Source organism: Amphibalanus amphitrite, unplaced genomic scaffold (genome assembly GCF_019059575.1).
Source record: "Amphibalanus amphitrite isolate SeventyFive unplaced genomic scaffold, NRLGWU_Aamphi_draft 000782F_arrow, whole genome shotgun sequence".
Classification (NCBI taxonomy): Eukaryota; Metazoa; Arthropoda; class Thecostraca; order Balanomorpha; family Balanidae; genus Amphibalanus; species Amphibalanus amphitrite.
Genome location: NW_024882276.1, coordinates 5,453 through 23,547, shown reverse-complemented (window position 1 = coordinate 23,547; position 18,095 = coordinate 5,453). Strand labels below are relative to the sequence as shown.

General features: G+C 49.6%; 1 protein-coding gene across 1 annotated transcript; it reads right to left on the bottom strand.

Annotated features, from left to right (window-relative positions):
* Positions 1–132: 132 nt before the first annotated feature.
* On the bottom strand, positions 133–17,769 carry LOC122366058 (eukaryotic peptide chain release factor GTP-binding subunit ERF3A-like). The gene is made up of 11 exons (XM_043337824.1): positions 17,514–17,769; positions 15,194–15,349; positions 10,522–10,674; positions 9,756–9,902; positions 5,552–5,697; positions 5,048–5,202; positions 4,596–4,742; positions 3,897–4,071; positions 3,230–3,493; positions 1,994–2,162; positions 133–845 (listed from the first exon to the last, which is right to left on the bottom strand). The coding sequence occupies exons 1-11, from the start codon at positions 17,608–17,610 to the stop codon at positions 802–804; spliced, it is 1,653 nt and encodes a 550-aa protein (XP_043193759.1). The 5' UTR covers positions 17,611–17,769; the 3' UTR covers positions 133–801.
* Between the last annotated feature and the right edge of the window lie 326 nt (positions 17,770–18,095).

The following is an 18,095-nucleotide window of genomic DNA, read 5'->3' as shown; positions in this document are numbered from 1 at the left end:
GACACGAGATTCTCATACTGTTCACACGCAGCAAAATACAAGACAACGAACACAAAATCAGAACTTTATAGACCACAGCCCAGTACCCTTGCTCCCAAGCCAGAAGCGTCCACCCCCAACCAACACACATGCCAACGTAGTGAACTGTTTATTTTCCGCTTTTGATAAAAAGCATCCTAGCGCGGGCGTCCGCCGGTGACCCCAGGAGCGGGGCGGCGCGTCCGCCACCGCCGCCACCGCCGCTGGTGAGATTCCAGCGTCAATGTGACGTCACGATCCGTACCGGCCCACGGCGACAACAGAGAACTACGGGCCGAGCCGTCCGACGGGGGGGGGGGGGGAGGGGCGGCGGGTCGGTGCCCGCCAGTCGGAACCCAGCCGGCGGTCCGCCCGCCGCCGCCGGCACGCAGCGCGCGCGCCGCGCGGCCTCGCCCTCTCCAGCAGCGCAGGGCACCGACCCAACAGGAATTTTAGAAACATACTTGCGGTATAAAATCTATCAGAATATGTATTCAACACAACGCGGGCGGCACGTTGCACAATGTCCCCGCCGCCACCTGTGGGCCGCCGGCCAGATTCAGCTTCGCGCCGCCGCCGCCAGGCGGCAGCACGTCCGCCCTTCCTGCGCCCTCCCAGACTGCCGTCATTAAATTAAGGCCATCACACAAGATATAGTGGAGTGGAGCCGGGCGACGCGCCGCCGCCGCCGCAGCCCGCGTCGGAATCGTCACCGTCAGAGTCCGCGCGCGTCGCGACTGTCACAACGCGCCACGCTTCGCCGCATTACCACTATAACACAATTCACTCGATAATCTTAAGCACTTTTCCTATGGCGATCGTCTTGCCTGAAAGCAAGGAGCACGCTGTTAGATTCGCTCTCAACCAAGCTAAGACTCTGCGCTGACTGAAACTGGACTGGATTCAGAATCAGACCCAAGGTGAGGAATTTACAGCAAAATGGCAAATTAAAAAATGAAGTGTGAAAACTCCATTTTTCACTTCAAGAAAACGTCACCATTACATAAGCACTTTAGTTTGAAAGGATCAAACTGGACGTAACACAAAATGGAGAAAATCAGTCAGTAAAATAAGATGTTAAAGCGTAAGCTAATCTAACATTTTTTAGCCTGGGTCGGTGAACACCGTCCTTGTGGGGCCCGACCTTCTGGCGATTTTAAAGTAAACCACCATAAGTTGGGTTTAAACACACCCCACAAGCGGCCTGGCTTATGATAGCTAAGTCACGCGTTAGGGTGTAATGAAAAGTCCCCAGCGGATGGTCATCCGTCATAACAGCAAATCCCAAATTTTGGTCATTGGTCCGCCAAAGGCCCAAAGTCAACCAAGAAAGTCGTTCCAGCGAGTGTTTTCAGAGACATCATGCAATCAGTGCTAATGGTAACATTTTTTCTCAAATGTTATACCTAGGACGTTGTAGACCAATCCTAACCAGCCGACAGCCTGATATTTCAGACGGGATTATATTTCAGAGAAAGCAACATGTGCTTTCTCCGCAGTATCTTAGGACTGAAGCAGCTCGGATTACGCTGGTACTCGCTAGCATTAAAATAGATAGTTACACGTAAATCATTCTTCAGTCACGTACTTTGGAAAATATCCCCCAGAGATTCAGTTTCGAGCAGCGATTTAATTATCCGAAAATTCAAGGCCAACAACCAGTGGTACCGGTTACCAATAAATAAACAATAAAAAAAACGCTATTGAGTGAATTGAATGGACCCACTGGACTGAGGGACTATGTTTCTATGACGCATTTTCAGCAGTAAATGTCTGTCCCAGAAATTTCGTATTGCTCGCGCTCTGCAACTAAACGAGCACGATTATGCAAATCTACAATATAATTCATAGGTAAAAGAAACGCTTCCGTTCAACAGACGCAATGATAACGCTCCCCTTCCCTCCAGTACCTCGACCCACAACCCCACACCCTCCATTTCCCCGGCTGCACCCCGGCTGGCGTCTCGCTGCTTACCTTCGTCGCGTAGTGTGAATCGCCCGAGTTGAGGGAACTTTTTGAACACGTCTAGACAGATGGGCCCGCTCGACTCGAGGCGCATGATGACCACCTGGTCCTGTTTGACGAACCGTGGCCGAGTCTTGGACTTCTCTCCCGTCCGCTTGTCCACCATACACAGCAGCGCCTGAGGGGTCAGAGCGGGCCAGAGTGTCAGAGCGGACAGAATGACAGAGAGTTAGTCCGAGCCGCGCCTGTGGAATCACAGCAGCGACTGAGGTCAGAGGCGAGTCAGAGTGTCAGAGGAGCCTGCACATGTAGAGTCAGAGCGAGTCGGAGTCAGAGCAGCCTGAGGTCAGAGGCGAGTCAGATTGTCAGAGAATCAGAGCGGGTCAGAGTCAGAACAGCACCTGTGGAGTCAGAGCAGCACCTGTAGAGTCAGAGCGGGTCAAACGGCTCCAGCAGTAGCTAATGGCGAGGAGGTGGACGGGTTAAAGCAGCTCATCGAGAATGGGAGAAAGCTAGCCCTAAGCGAATTCGAGGTTCCATGGGGCGAAATATTTGGTGCAAAACCAAAGCACCGACGGAATATGAGTGGTAGTGTCTAGTGTGTCATCGAAATGTACATACCTTGTGGTAATGTCCTTAAAGGCGACGGATACACATTCATACTGAAAAAGTTAGGAGCAGTGACTGACAGTGGCAGGTCGTCAGTCAACCTCAGAGCGGCCTGTGGATCCGGCGGGTCACAGCAATGCCTGGAGGCAGCGTAGCAGTCTGTCTGTTGGTCCAAGTCGAAGTCCAGTCTGACTGTTCTGACTGCCCGGCAGGTGAAAGCAGTGCCACTAATAAGCTCGGTAGGCGGTAACATTGCCAAGTGGTGGCGGAAGGCCCAGCTCAGCCGGTCGACTAATTAGAAGAGCATATGGCATTGGCATGAGCAGAGGACAGCTGAGACCCATAAAGGAAAGGGTGGCACACTGGCTTGACGCGTCGCCCTGTTACATTATGTTCATGGGCGACAGATTATAAAATAACGCACAGCCGGATTACAGAACAACCACGCGCAAATAACGAACGCGGTGTGGTCGCTGCCGGTCTCCAACATTTTCACCATCACAGTAGATAGTCGCTCCCCACCATTCACCCCCGCACGTCACCCCTCACCCTCCACTGTGACGGTAAATCTCAACCAGTGACAGCGCGCATAGCCCCCCCCCCCCCCCCCCCCGGCTCCTTTGCCTTCCATCTCACCTTGACTGTGATCTCCTCGACACACGAGTGTAGGTGACAGATGGCCGAGTAGCCGGCGCAGATGATGGACTTGTGCTCCAGGATGGCCACCTGGGCGTCGAACACGCGGCCGGTCGGCACCGGCTGACTGGGGTCGCACATGACGAACCCTGACGAGATGTCGTTCTCGTCGACTCCCTTCAGCCGGATTTTGACGTTCTCTCCGCCGATAACGGAGGTGACCTCCTCGTCATCCGACCAGAGCGCGTCCACCTGGACGGACGTCTGACGGACGGACAGGGGGGGGGGGGTCAGAGGTGGGGGACCAAGGCGGCAGACCGAAGAAACGGACCTAAGAAAAATTTGCAACACTGGTTGTGTAAAATAGATGTTAGAGAGCCATGCGATACTGAGAACGGAAGGGTGAACTATGAAGGTATACGGTAGGCACAGCGGGAGCGGCCGTCAGTGTTGCCAGCTCGCCAGGAAGGACGGGAAGACTACTTTCGAAGTTTGAAAACAAGCGTGCGTCAGAATTCTCTTGAACGATCTGACATAATACGTTAACTTCACCGAACTCCAAGTTTAGTCCTAACAGGTATGACGATTTCCTCATTACAAAAGTCATCAATACATTGTATCTAGTTAGCGAGGGACGTGTATAAATGCGCCGATGGCGTTTCCTTACCCGGTTGGGCATCAGCAGCAGGGTCTGTCCCTTCTTGCAGGTGCCGCTCTCGACTTTGCCGAGCACTATGGTGCCCCGGTCAGAGTACTTGTCCACGATGGGCATCAGGAACGGGCCGTCCGGGTTGTGCTTCATCGACGGCAGAGAGTCGATGTAGTCGATGAACGGCTGCCCGCTGACGACGGTGGCGGGGAAAGACGGGGAGTGATGGCACGGGCCACACGGTGGTCTAATTTAAGCAGTAGAGGTCGGTAGAGCTCAGTATTGTTACACCGTGGTCAGTACGCAGTAGAGGTCGGTGGATTTCATGCAGCACTGTTACGCGGTGGTCGGTACGTAGTACCTAGACGTCGGTAGAGTTCGACAATGTCAGAGATGTCAGGCCTAGGTGTCAGTACAGACAACAGTCGCAGCAGGTGTGAGTGAAAACCACCAGGTGTATGCAGGCGAGTTTGATGTGGTCATGGAACAACCGTATATGTCGGTAGCTATATTGTCACAGGGAACGCCTGCCAGACAACTCACGGCATATCACGAAGGGGAGGTTTAGTAAAATCAACGTACGCTGTGACGACCAGCAACGTCAAATCAAACCGAACTGAGACCGCGAGAAGCGTTCACACGCGCCAATCGACACACCGCTACCGCCCGCCCGGCCAGCCGCCTCGGCCGGTCGGCGGTCTCCCGCTCTGAACTGACCTGTACCAGGGCGCCACCGCCGGGTCCACGGGCTCCTTGAGACCGGCCCCCGTCAGACCCGAACAGGGCATCATCGCCACGTCAGTCTTGGGGTTGAAGCCGCACTTCTTCAGGTAGGGCATCAGCTTGTCCTTGCACTCGTTGTACCTGCCGATTAGAGAACGGGATGACAAAGTTGACTACATTGGCACTGAAGAAAGCCGAGCCATTACTAGTTTGTCATTCCCGGGTCTAAACAGGCTGCTAATTCCCACTGACAAAGCCAAAGCGCGCGAAAAAGAACACGCCACGGGAGCGGGACACCAGTAACAATATACTAAACATAAGAATTAAGCGAAAATCAGAAGCACCTAAGCATAGCCGAAACATTTTGACGTGAGACCTCTTTCGAACCACCTGACCTAGTGAGTGTATAACTGACCTCTGTTCGGACCATTTCACCTGCTACTGACCTCTGTTCGGACCAGTTGACGGTGTGGTCGTCCATTTTGTTGACGAGTACCACCAGGTGTTTGACGCCGGCCGTCTTCACCAGCATGGCGTGCTCCCGGGTCTGGCCGCCGCGGTCGAAGCCCGTCTCAAACTCGCCCTTTCGCGCCGAGATCACCTGTAGGAGAGACGGCCATCAGCGGAGGGAAGGGCGCAACAGGAGCAGGGCAGGGCAGAGTGACTGGGTGGGCATAGGAAAGCAAAATAGGACGGGACGGGACGGGGAAGGGTAAAGACAAGCAAACGGACGAACAAAACAGGTACACATTAAGCAGAGGAACATATACCGTAGTAGACAGATACGAGACAGAAAGAACAGTCCAAAATAGCGACCCATCCATAATTCGCCACTCCACTACCCTCACTTCTCACTCTATCCCCTCTCCTACCGCTTTGGAATACCCTCTCCACCCCTTACTCTACCTTCTCCTCATTCATCCCCCGCCCGACCTCCCTCTGCCTCTCACCAGCACGGCCAGGTCGGCCTGTGACGCGCCGCCAATCATGTTCGGCACGAAACTCTTGTGGCCGGGCGCGTCCAGGATGGTGAAGTGTTTTTTCTCCGTCTCAAAGTACGCGCGCCCCACCTCCACCGTCTTGCCCTTGTCTCGCTCTGTAACGCGCACAGGGTCGGGTCAGTTCCCGGGGTGCAGATTTGGGACACTCAGCACGGTGAGGAACTTCTGTCCCGGTCGAGTACTAGACTGCTCGTGGTAACCGGCAGGGATAGTACACAACGCCGAGCCTACTCGTGTGTAAGAGAGCGCCTTACTAGCCGTAGCGTAAGCCATAACTAAGAGAAGTTGAAGCTTGTGCTATGTCTGTTCCATATCAAGCTTGCAGTCGGAGTTTTTCGGCAGATTACTCCTCCGCTCAAGAATTTGCGTCTTAACCCACGCCGGCACAGGGGGGGGGGGGGTGATGCAACCCCCCCCCCTAAGGTTTTTCGCGAATAACTCGCGTAAAAAGCGGCCGATCGCAACGAAACTTTCAGTATCCTCGCATTGATCAATTTTACACCTACCCTGCAAATTTCATGACCCTGACCCCTATGACCTTTGACCTGTGACCTCTTTTCTGTGACCATGTTTGGCCGAAATCGCGGTTCGGCGCATGTCGGCTCGCATTAGCCGCGCGATTGCAAGCTTTTCGTGGTTTCAAACGTTCAAACATGTGATTTGATGTTGCTCCCATGCATTAGGGTGGGTGTCAAGGTCACCTGAAGGTCAGGTCAGGTCATTGACCTTTGGTGACCTCGGGTGACCTCGGTTCACTTTTTCGAGTTTTACATGTTTCTAGCCTAGTTTTTGGAGCTGAATACGAATTTAGCAACCATTTGGACATTTACGAAGTAGTTTTGGTGCCTTCGTAACATGTTACGAAGCTGTCCGAGGCGGTTGACACGTATTACGAATACCCGTCACAGCCCCTACCGGTTGACCTGACCTGACCTGACCCGACCTGGTCTAAATGCTTAAAGACATCATCTCTGATCAAAACTAACACGATATTCGTGATCAGCACCCCGGAAAACCACATAGAAGCCACACTTTACGACTTTCTAACAGGTCCCGATTTTCCCGGTTTTCGGGTCATTCACCTGACCTGGAAGGTCACCCGATCACCTAGGACCTTAAAATTGGGTATCATCGGCTTCCTCTCGTGACGCGCAACACGCTCGTTTTTTCCGCGAAGCTCTAGCTCGATCAGGGGCCAAACGCGAGGGGGGGTCGTACCAACCCCCCCCCCCCTTGTGCCGTCGAAGGACTCAAAATGGCCTGTGCCGGCGAGGGTTAACCCTCGCATGTGTAGGGGGGGGGTCGGATGGACCCCCCCATGGTTTTTCGCGAATAACTCGCGTAAAAAGCGGCCGATCGCGACGAAACTTTCAGTACCCTCGCATTGATCAATTTTACACCTACCCTGAAAATTTCATGACCCTGACCCAAATGACCTTTGACCTGTGACCTCTTTTCCGAGACCATGTTTGGCCGGAATCGCGATTTCGCGTATGTCGGCTCGCACTAGCCGCGCGTTTGCAAGCTTTTCGTGGTTTCAAACGTTCAAACATGTGATTTGATGTTACTCCCGTGTGTGTCAAGGTCACCTGAAGGTCAGGTCAGGTCATTGACCTTTGGTGACCTCGGGTGACCTCGGGTCACTTTTTCGAGTTTTACATGTTTCTAGGCTAGTTTTTGGAGCTGAATTCGAATTTAGCAACCATTTGAACATTTACGAAGTAGTTTTGGTGACTTCGTAACATGTTAAGAAGCTGTCAGAGGCGGTTGACACGTACTACGAATACCCGTCACGACGCTTACTGGTTGACCTGACCTGACCTGACCCGACCTGGTCTAAATGCTTCAAGACATCATCTGTGATCAAAACTAACACGATATTCGTGATCAGCACCCCGAAAAACCCCTTAGCAGCCACACTTTACGACTTTCTAACAGGTCCCGATTTTCCCGACTTTGGGTCATTGACCTGACCTGGAAGGTCAACCAATGACCTAGGACCTTAAAATTGGGTATCATCGGCTTCCTCTCGTCACGGGCAACACGCTCGTTTTTTCCGCGAAGCTCTAGCTCGATCAGGGGCCAAACGGCAAGGAGGGGGGGGGGGTCCAACCGACCCCCCCCCCCTACACATTAGAAGCTGGCAAACGCCGCACACATGCGAGGGTTAAAATGTAAGAGCTGTAGGTATATACAGAAATCACGCACTGCTTTCAGGCCTGCCGTTCATTCCCATTCAGCATTCCTGCTCAGAAAAACACACATGATTGATTAATTAAAGGTTGAGCTTACTTATCAGACTTCGGTTGACACAAACTCGATATTGCAGCAGGTCAATGTGCCTATTAATGCTCTCCCCTCCCTCTCAATACAATCAACACCACACTAAAACAAAACCAAAGCTAAGCTCGCCTGTATCTGCGACGGACGCGTCATCAGACCATTTGTTAGTACATACTAGTGGTGTCATTTTCCAAAAAATGTCTGACCGATACCGACCGAAACCAAAATTTGGGAAAAATTTCCGACCGAATACCGACCGATAACATCCCAAGCCAAAGTTTGACCGAAATTTGACCGAAATACCCCAAAATTAAAATAATTGGTAAATTCTGATGGAAAATAATGGGAAATGGCATTTCAGTCCAAATTCAGTCAATTCCTAGCCACTGCAAAATACATTTTGTGGTAGAAGTTACATTGCTAAGGGTAGACTAGGAACACATGGACCTCAGCATTTCACAGATTTGGTTAATTAGAATTGTCAAGAATCTGCTGTGGTCTGTGTAAGGAAGAATACTCATTCATGGTGCAAAAGCACGATCAATTAGTAAGTCCAATGGTTGGTAATAGGTATGTTCATGACAACATTCCCTAGGAGAAAAGGCAGAATCAAAACACCACAAAACACATCAACACTGCTTGGGAACTGGCCTTGAGTCTTGAGATGTGGTCTGAGACACTCTACGAAGAATTTGACACTGAAAATCCAGCTGACAAGGCAGGTATTAGGTAGCTCTGAGCCTGAATTTCGTCCCAAAAATGAAATGAAAATTCATTAAACTGGCACTTTGTCTTATCTTTACAAGAAAACACAATATGCAGACAAAATTAATACAATTGGCGCAAAACAATAGTAGAACCCAGTAGAACCCAAGTAGAACCAAGGATTGACTTTTAAGATCCTCTCTTCCCTAACTAAAGGATGTAAGACGATGACGTAATATTTATTTATATGCCCTTTTGGTTGAATTATTGAAGTGAAACTAATTTTCTTGAAGTGAATTACACAATACACTTACAATGTTGATTTCATTAGACTTCAAATCAAAATCGTGTTGGAACATTTACATCAATAAAATCATTCACGATGCAGCATGTAACAATCCAAAACCTTTTTTTGCAGCAACTTAATCAGCTGGTTTAAAGTCTCTGTTATGGCGCATCTGTTTCAAAATCCCTTGTGTTTGGAGATGATGTGGAAGATTCCAGAAAGCGGACACCTATGTTTTTAATTTTTATGTTGTGGTCATCTAGATTTCAAACATTTGGTTGGTACCTGCAATATTTAAGGAGAATGTGGAATAGTAGGTACCTAGAACACCTGTGAAATGTAAATTGAAATGTGATCACTGCTAAGTGTTTAGTGCTAACTGTCCAGTCTTCAGAAACACATTTCAGTAATTCAAGTTATTTTTGTCCTTGCATTTTTGATCACTGTATAATGATTTTTGTAGGCAATACTTCTTTGATTACAGGTGATATCTTAACAGTTAGACTGGAATTGAGTTTCGAAATTGTGTGTATTTGTGGGGCCAACTGAGTCAAAATAAGCCTGCTTGTAGTTGTGGTTGCACAATGGGTGGCTGCTGCCTGCTGGGTGGGATCAGGATGGGTACTGAAGTTGCCAAAATGTGGCATCTCTTGTAGCTTTTGGGGGAAATTTTGCAACTCTTTATCATTAACATCCCAATAAATTTCATTTTAACTAGGCAAAAATGGAATACTTTCTTTTTTTGAAAATGGCTTCACTGGCAGGGTGACCGAAAGTGTCCGATTTTTGGGGGGCCTGACCGACCGATTACCGAATCGGTCAGCATATCTTTTCGGTAACCGAAATTTTCGGTAACCGATTGACATCACTAGTACATACCTTCCAGGTTGGTGTCGAGCGCCCAGCTGAGGTACCACGTCTCGCGGTTTTTCTCCTTGGCTTCCTTCTCATACTTCTCCAATGTCCGCTTGTCCACCATTCCCGTGAGGTACATGATCTGTCCGCCGATTGTCGACTTGCCCGCGTCTGAGGCACAGGTCAGGTCAGGTCAGGCCGGGTCAGGTCAGGTCAAGTCAGAATACGATAACGGAATACATATCGGCTATCAAACCCATACGGAACAAAAAAAAATCAGCCTTATCAAAAAGGAGAGCCTGCGCTGCAATTGACAAAAAACAGCTGGTGAAACCAGAAGGATATTGGCCGAAAAGCAGCATGTTGCAATTTTTTTTTTTTTTCTCATACATGCGATCAGCTTTCTTGACTTTGTATAGACCGCAGCCAGACTAAACAATGTGTTACATAAACAACGCAAAGTTGATATTGAACGAAATAATCAAAAGGAAACATTACGGGGAATAGATAACGAAAATAAATGTCTAGCTCAAGATGCCTAGATCAAATTCCAGGCTGGCAAAAACGACCATCAAGACGTCAGCAAGCTACACTTCTAATGGCCATGGCAACGTGATACCTACGTGTTAGCGCCTAAACGTACCAAACCAAGGCTACCAGCCGCTCTCAGGCCGCTAGGAAAACAGAGCAATGACAACACAGACACGTGTCGACGTGATAGCTACATAGTTATTCTCGGTCTGTTCGAGCGCCAGAATGGCCAGCACAAACTGCGACCTCTGGTACGTACCAACGTGACCGATAAACACCATGTTGACGTGCTCCTTGGTCTTCTCACGCTCGGACGCCTGGCGCACCTTCTTCTTGCGCGGCTTCAGGTCCTTGGACTCACTGCCGTCCTCTTCGTCATCGTCCTCGCCGTCATCCTCCTCATTGGGGGTTACTGGGGGTCACAGGTCACGGCGGGTCACGGTGGGTTACGGCGTATCACTGCAGGTCACATCGAGGCAGCAGCCACGGTAGAGCACATATTAGGACAGGGAGTCATAGCAAAACAAAAACATGACAAAATAATAAAGACATAACAAAGACACCTGACCACTGCTGCCGTGCAAAGGAAAAAAAGGGTGAGGTGATTTTAATACATTTTTTGATATTTATATCAAATGAAAGCTCTTTTCGAGGCGAATTCAATGGTGTAGTTCATAAGCATTATTGAATAAAAATTTATGCCGAAAATCTAAATTTGAAAGTTGGCATTAAGCCGTGATTTGGAATGCCACACAAAATTGGGTTTTGGTCGTGTGGAAAAAAGCCGTGAAATCCCACCCTTTTTTTCCATGATCTTGAGTGCTGGCGATGCAATGGAAAAAAGGGTGAGATAAAGCGTGACCCCGTCCGGTGGCCAGGGGACCTCTGCCGCGGAGCAGGGGACCTCTGCTGGAGAGCGGGCCGCGGAGCAGGGCGTGACCCCGTCCGGTGGCCAGGGGACCTCTGCCGCGGAGCAGGGGACCTCTGCTGGAGAGCGGGCCGCGGAGCAGGGCGTGACCCCGTCCGGTGGCCAGGGGACCTCTGCCGCGGAGCACGGGACCTTTGCTGGAGAGCGGGCCGTGGAGCAGGGCGTGACCCCGTCCGGTGGCCAGGGGACCTCTGCCGCGGAGCACGGGACCTCTGCTGGAGAGCGGGCCGCGGAGCAGGGGGTGACCCCGTCCGGTGGCCAGGGGACCTCTGCCGCGGAGCACGGGACCTCTGCTGGAGAGCGGGCCGCGGAGCAGGGCGTGACCCCGTCCGGTGGCCAGGGGACCTCTGCCGCGGAGCAGGGGACCTCTGCTGGAGAGCGGGCCGCGGAGCAGGGCGTGACCCCGTCCGGTGGCCAGGGGACCTCTGCCGCGGAGCAGTGGACCCCGGCCGCGGAGCAGGGGACTGCTGCAGTGGAGCAGGGCGAGACTCCAGCCGCGGAGCAGGGTACCTCAGCCGTGGAGCAGGGCGGGACCCCAGCCGCAGAGCAGGGGACCTTCGTCGGGGAGCAAGACCCCTGGGCTGTGTCGACAGAGGTCGCGACTCATGACGTGATTGGTCTGACTGACATAAATGACCTAGTTGATCCGGGACCTTTTGATTTCCTGCGACTCCTGGATACGTCCGGCAGTGACATGTCGTCATTCAACGATGTACCCCTCGCTGACCTATCGATTGCTTCCTCTGGTCCCTCTGGTACCGGCGCAGCAGGTGATAGTGACATGGCCCCTATGGCCCCGCCCCACCCACGTAGCGCCGCTCATGCGTCTAGCTGGGGAGGCTTTCCGACAGCACACACCGCAAATGTCGATCCAGACGACCCGAAACCACGGTCCATGGACTGCGGTGGAGATGGACTTGACGCTGCCTCGATTAGCACCCACGGGGCTTCTTCCTCAGTAGATGGGGCATCCGATGCTCCTCGTCCGACAACGGTGGGCAGTCACACGGGCGCAAAAAAACGAGCTCGTACTCAGGAACACCAAATTCTGGGCTTTAAACAGAAGCATGCAGTCCGTCCCATGCCTCCTGCCTGCAGCAATCGCACGTGCTCATTCGGTTGTGCCACTCACTTCAGTGAAGAACAACGCCAGGCCATCAACGAGGCCGTCAATTCACTTTCCAGGGAGGCTAGGATGCAGTGGTACGCCACTCACGTGCGAGACATTTCTCCCATTGTCACTGACAGCCCACCACTCACCAACACCGCATCTGCCAAGCGGCGCATCATCGCCTACCGTCTCCCTGTAGCTGGAGAACAGGTCGATCCAAGGGTGTGCAAGGAGTTCTGTCTCACAACCCTCGGCTTCGCAGCGAACAATGACGGTCCGATCATATCTGCCGTGGGACGACTCATCCCAAAGCAGGACAGGCGGGGGCGCGCGGCAAACCCGGTGGCAGCCAAACTCGAGGACGAGCTGCAGCGGCACATTGAGCGGTACCGTCCGATGGCACCGCACTACCGCTGCATGCACGCCCCCAGACGCCGATATCTCGCACCGGACCTCAACGCAGCTGTGATGTACCAGCAGCTTGTGGAGGAAAAGGGCAAGATCTGCTCTTACGAGCGGTTTCGCAAAGCGCTGCGAAGTGCCAACGTGTCGCTCGCTCGCTTAGGCCAAGAAGAGTGCGAGATATGTACTGCATTTGACCACCACGTGAAAACTTGCTTTGAACATGAGTCGTGCAGCACGTGCCAGGAACACGCCGCCCACCACGATCGCGCCGAACAGGCTAGGGCAGAGTACGCCCGAGACCGCGAAACCACAGCGTCAGCAGAGTCGCACCTGATTGTGTCCGTGGACATGATGAGGGTCGCTCTCCTTCCCATCCTCCCTCACAAAGTGTGCGTATTCACCCCGCGACTTGTAACTTACAACGAGACTTTCGCGCCGTTGGGAGGAAAGGGGGCTGTGTCCGTCTTGTGGCACGAGGGCGTGTCTGGCCGAGATGCACCAGACGTCGCTTCAACATTCATTAAGTTCGTGGAGCTGAACCACAGCACGAAACAGTTCACCTTCTGGGCAGATAACTGCTCTGCCCAAAACAAAAACTGGACCTTACTCTCGGCTCTTCAAAATTGTGTCAACAGGAGCGATCTTGCAGTCAAAACCATCACAGTCAAGTTTTTAGAGAAGGGACATACTAGTATGTCTGCTGATGCGGTGCATCAGGTGGTGAGCAAAAAACTTTCAAAATCTAGTGTGCGTGTGCAAGACTTTCGGGACTACGTTGTGGCATGTGAGATGGCGGGCTCAGTGCATGTGATGGCGCCGGGAGATTTTTTCGATGTCAGCAGTGGGGTGAGCGCTACGAAGCTGAAGCGTCTCGCTGATGAGGAGAAGCGACCGCTCCTGCGGGAAATAAAGGTCGTTCAGGTGCGGCGGGACGACGACCGACTGTACGTGAAGGTCGTCCATGGGCACCCAAAGTGGTCGGCTTACGACCTTTTCAAAACAACTTTTATTCCATGTGAGCAGCCAGAGAGGCGAACGACTCCCAGGGGGGCTAACAAGGAAAAGTTGGCCAAAATCATCAACAACCTAACACCTCTTATGGATGGTCATAAGACCGCCTTCTGGCTATCCCTCAACGGGACAAACGTCCGTGACCTGATGGGATAGGCTGCTGCCTAGCCGTCAATAACACGGAAGATGGCTGAGCTGACCAGTGAAATGTTTGAAGTGGTGTTCAGTTTGTAGACGTATCGACTGTTTTGATGTTTTATAGCCGTCAATACTACGGAAAATGGCTGAAATGTTTGAATGTTTGTATTCGTGTCGACTGTTTGATGTCTTAGCAGGATTCCCCAATACAGGAATGTCGAACTATTTTGTTTAATTCTGTATAAGGTTTAATGTGGTTAATGTTTAAGACATGTAATAGGTAGGTAATAACGGACTATCAGCTATGATAAAATGGCATTTTCCCAAACCTAGGATGCAATATGCAGCCATCTAGGCATGCAGACTAATTGCGTATTATTCGTCGGACGAATATGATGTCTACCACGTCCGCGTCCTATCAGTATCAACTTAATGAGACCAACCGCCCGCCCTTAAGCTAGGTCAAACACTAGTTAAACCCAGACATTCATTCATTCATTCATTCATTCATTCATTTACGCGTCTACCCTTTTCTTCCACACCGCCAAATGTTTAATAGTTCGTGGCAAAAAGCCGTGAAATCGCTTGATCACCTGACGGCTTTTTTCCACACCGCTTGTTGGAAATTTCGCAAGCCAGTTACAAAGGAAAAAAAAGATAGGCATTTTAAGCTTATCTAAGAAAACATTACACGATTATATTAGTATCAGAAGAAACATTGAAACATGACGTTTTGTTTGGTACCAAAATCGTCATTCTGACGTGTGGCACTTTAAAGTTATAACTCATTTTTGGTCGCGACAACCTTTTCGTCCCTCCTGTGAAATCAATTTTTGGCCAGACAGGATCTCACCCTTTTTTTCCTTTGCACGGCAGACTGGGTCAAGCCACTGATAGTTGACCACTACTCACTGGGGCACTGACTGTAAGTTACTCACCAATCACTATTAACCACTGACCAATAACCACCAGCCAACAACTGTTAAGCACTAACCATAAGCTAACTGATGACCACTGACCATTAACCACCAACCATTTACCTGACCATTAAAAACCACAGACCACTCGAGACCAGGGCCTCATTTCATAAAGCGAGTCCGTACCTTACGCCGGTTTTTGGTCTTGTATTGCAAGTGTATATGAAGCGATAAACTTATTTTTTCCTTCTCCCTCCTGTTCTTGCTTACAAGATAAATAAGTTCAACGATTCAAACTATCTTCATCGCTTCACATGCACTTGCAATACAAGACCGGAAACCGGCGTAAGTTACGGACTCGCTTTATGAAACGAGGCCCTGGTAGACAACTGCCACCGCCCCCCGACTGGTGTCCACTGACCGGCCTCCGAGGTGGTGTCGGCTTCCTCCCAGTTGTCCACCGGCCCGTCACCGGCCGACGACTGCTGGCCGCTCGCCTCATCACCCGGGGTGGTCGCCGCCGACGCAGACGGCGAGGACTCGACTCGACCTGCCCCGTCCTCGGGTGGAGGCGGATCTGTGTGAGCAGGCAGGGGACGACGGGTCAGGTCAGCGGGGCGGCAGTCACAGGGGACAGGGTCCAGTCGGGACAGAAGCGTTGTCGTCGAAGTATAGTACCGTCGAAAAATATAACCGTCGAATTATGATGACAGTCAATATTCGATTAGTGCAATACTCCTTGGATGAAGTCAAACCTCTGGAGTACTTGTGACAGTCTTTCAGTTATCCTCTATGTGGTTTAGCGGGTTAGCGGTGAGGCACCCATCTCAGACTCAGTAACAGCAATATGGCGACTAGAAATCAGTGGGCTGTTCTGCCAGCATAGTCAATGTTAGCAAATAATCGGCGAGAGGGTTTTGTAATAGACCCAGGAGGACCGTGCAGACATCCACTTGGTCTGAATTCATACAGGGAATGGGATGCTGTTGAGCTGGTTGGGTGGATGTCAGTGGCCCAATAGACTGTCTTGAAGTCAATTCAATTATCATTGCATGCCTACCTAGCCATTGAAAATTGTGGCCATTGATTTATATGCTTCATAGAAGACTGCCACACACTTCAATATTTCTAGATTTTGACCAAACAAAGACAACAGTGATGTTTGTCTTACCGATGCATAGCAAACATTTTATTTTTAAAAATTAGTTCCAAAATCATGTCAAGGTAAAAGCTTTAAAATATGGTCTATTACCAACTAATAGATTCACTCAAATATAAACCAATCCTTAGTGGGTTAAAGCGGTTAATTGCAGAACATCCAATATGATTCATTTTAATAGCTACAAGATCCTTACCATTTAAATTTGATAAGGATTCCTAAATTCTAAAGCACTTTTGAGATACTTGATTTTTGGAAACAATGGTAAAGGACAAAAAAAAGGCCAAAGTGCATGAAAAAGTGATTAACAACTTGATAATGAGACAGTACCTATCCCTCAACTATTTTTATTCAGCCAGCTGACAACTGGGAATAGGGACAGCTAGACCTGGAGCTACACCAGCTAAACCACTAAAATTATCAACTGTAACCTGGGCACAGGAAAGGTCAGGTGGCTGCCCTTGGTGTCATTATCAACACTAATAGGCACTGTTCAATGGGGCACACAGGCCCACAGCCACCAATACATCAATCCTGGGAAAATCTTCAAAACAAAAATAAGAATATGCCAACATTAATAGCCATTGTATTTCAGTTGAGACAAGTATAATAACACGGAACAAAAATGATAGACGAACGCGCTTCGGCTAAATCACCGTCATCAGCGTCTAAAAGCAGAGCAGAGACGCTGATGACGGTGATTTAGCCGAAACGCGTTCATCTATCATTTTTGTTCCGTGTTATCAATAGCCATATTAGTCATCAATATCATATTCTTAGACAATCAGAATCTGAGCACCAAAATGCCAGCTAGAATGACAGCAGCAAAGCAGGACACAATTTAAATGCTAGTTCCATTAGTAGCAAGTCACTATTAAAGCCTAATACTTCTGTGCTGCATCTTTTTTTTTAGTTAGGACTTAGGCATATGCAAACCTTTAGTTTTTAGCAACTATTGACCCAAACAATTACAATGTATAACTATAATGCACAAAGTCTGTTGGGATGCAGTTGCTTTCTCATGATTTTTTGTCAAAAATAGACTGTGTTCAGGTCTCATGCCACTCTTCTGGGCAAGTGTGTTCTTCCAGTCATTTTAATTTAGCCACTTCCAGCATTTCTTAGGGTGCGGTAAATGTTTGTGTAGCTCATACCATTTCAAATGTGTTGTCACCAGCATGTAAGTATTAAAACACCAAGGCTGGGTCCACACCATTCTATGCTAGATATGCATCGTACAAAAGAGATCCGCACCCAATGCAACAGACGTGAACTTACAAAATGCTGTTGACTTTGCCAGACTTTGCAGTCAAGTTTTAACAGAAAGGAGTTTTCTTTCAGCAATTCTTGTCACATCAATTCAAATACATTTATGATCAGACAGATAAAATCACACAAAACATTGTAACATATGTCCATGTCCTACCACATATGGTGTGCCTTGTAAACATATACAAATGTCAGTAATAAACCATAGGCTACAGTGAAATGAAAAATCATACATTGTAATAGCTTTCCCAAAAATAACTGCATTATTGTAGTCAAGAAAAAATAAATAAATGCTTCTTGAAGTTATACCTACCCGGCGCTGCAGGTGTAGCCCACGAGGGCACGAACTCGGCCGCGTTTACGTTGAGCTTTGACAGATTCTGTTCAACTTCTGAGGTGGACTGTTCCATTATTTCGATGGAAAAAGGCTAAATGTCTTAGCACTTGTCTAACAAAGAGGTAATTAATCAGATAATAACGAAACGGACCTAACCCAACGCGCCACGTTTGCCTCGATAACCGGAAGCGCCACTGTTCTGTCTACTAGTTATACTAAATCTAGGATAAAGTGTCAAAGCACCTTCTAAGAATAAATGAAATTGAATTGTGAATATATCAAAGTCAGAAATATACATTTTTGTTAATTTTGAATGAAGATCTAAATTCATCAAGGATTGAAATTTAATTTTGTCTCCCTAATAATCAATATGTAAATACTACTAGCAACTAGTACCACAGCATCAGTAGAGATGCAACATTTTGTCACTGCGTTCCCAAAAGGTGGTTTTGCATCACTGTTTTGTCGTCGGCTTGGGTTATGTGTTTTCAGGGACGGCGTGTTTGTGTGATGCAGGAGTCAGGACGTCACCATCGTGGGGGGAGGAGGGTCAGTAAA

Bases quoted from the DNA above. Each gene is read 5' to 3' on its own strand.
- LOC122366058 (XM_043337824.1), bottom strand. From the start codon at position 17,610: ATGGAACAGTCCACCTCAGAAGTTGAACAGAATCTGTCAAAGCTCAAC. The intron at 10,675-15,193 runs GTCAGTGGACAC...TGTGACCCCCAG, and splicing joins CGACACCACCTCGGAGGCCG to TAACCCCCAATGAGGAGGAT. The intron at 4,743-5,047 runs GTCAGTAGCAGG...TCTAATCGGCAG, and splicing joins GTCAACTGGTCCGAACAGAG to GTACAACGAGTGCAAGGACA.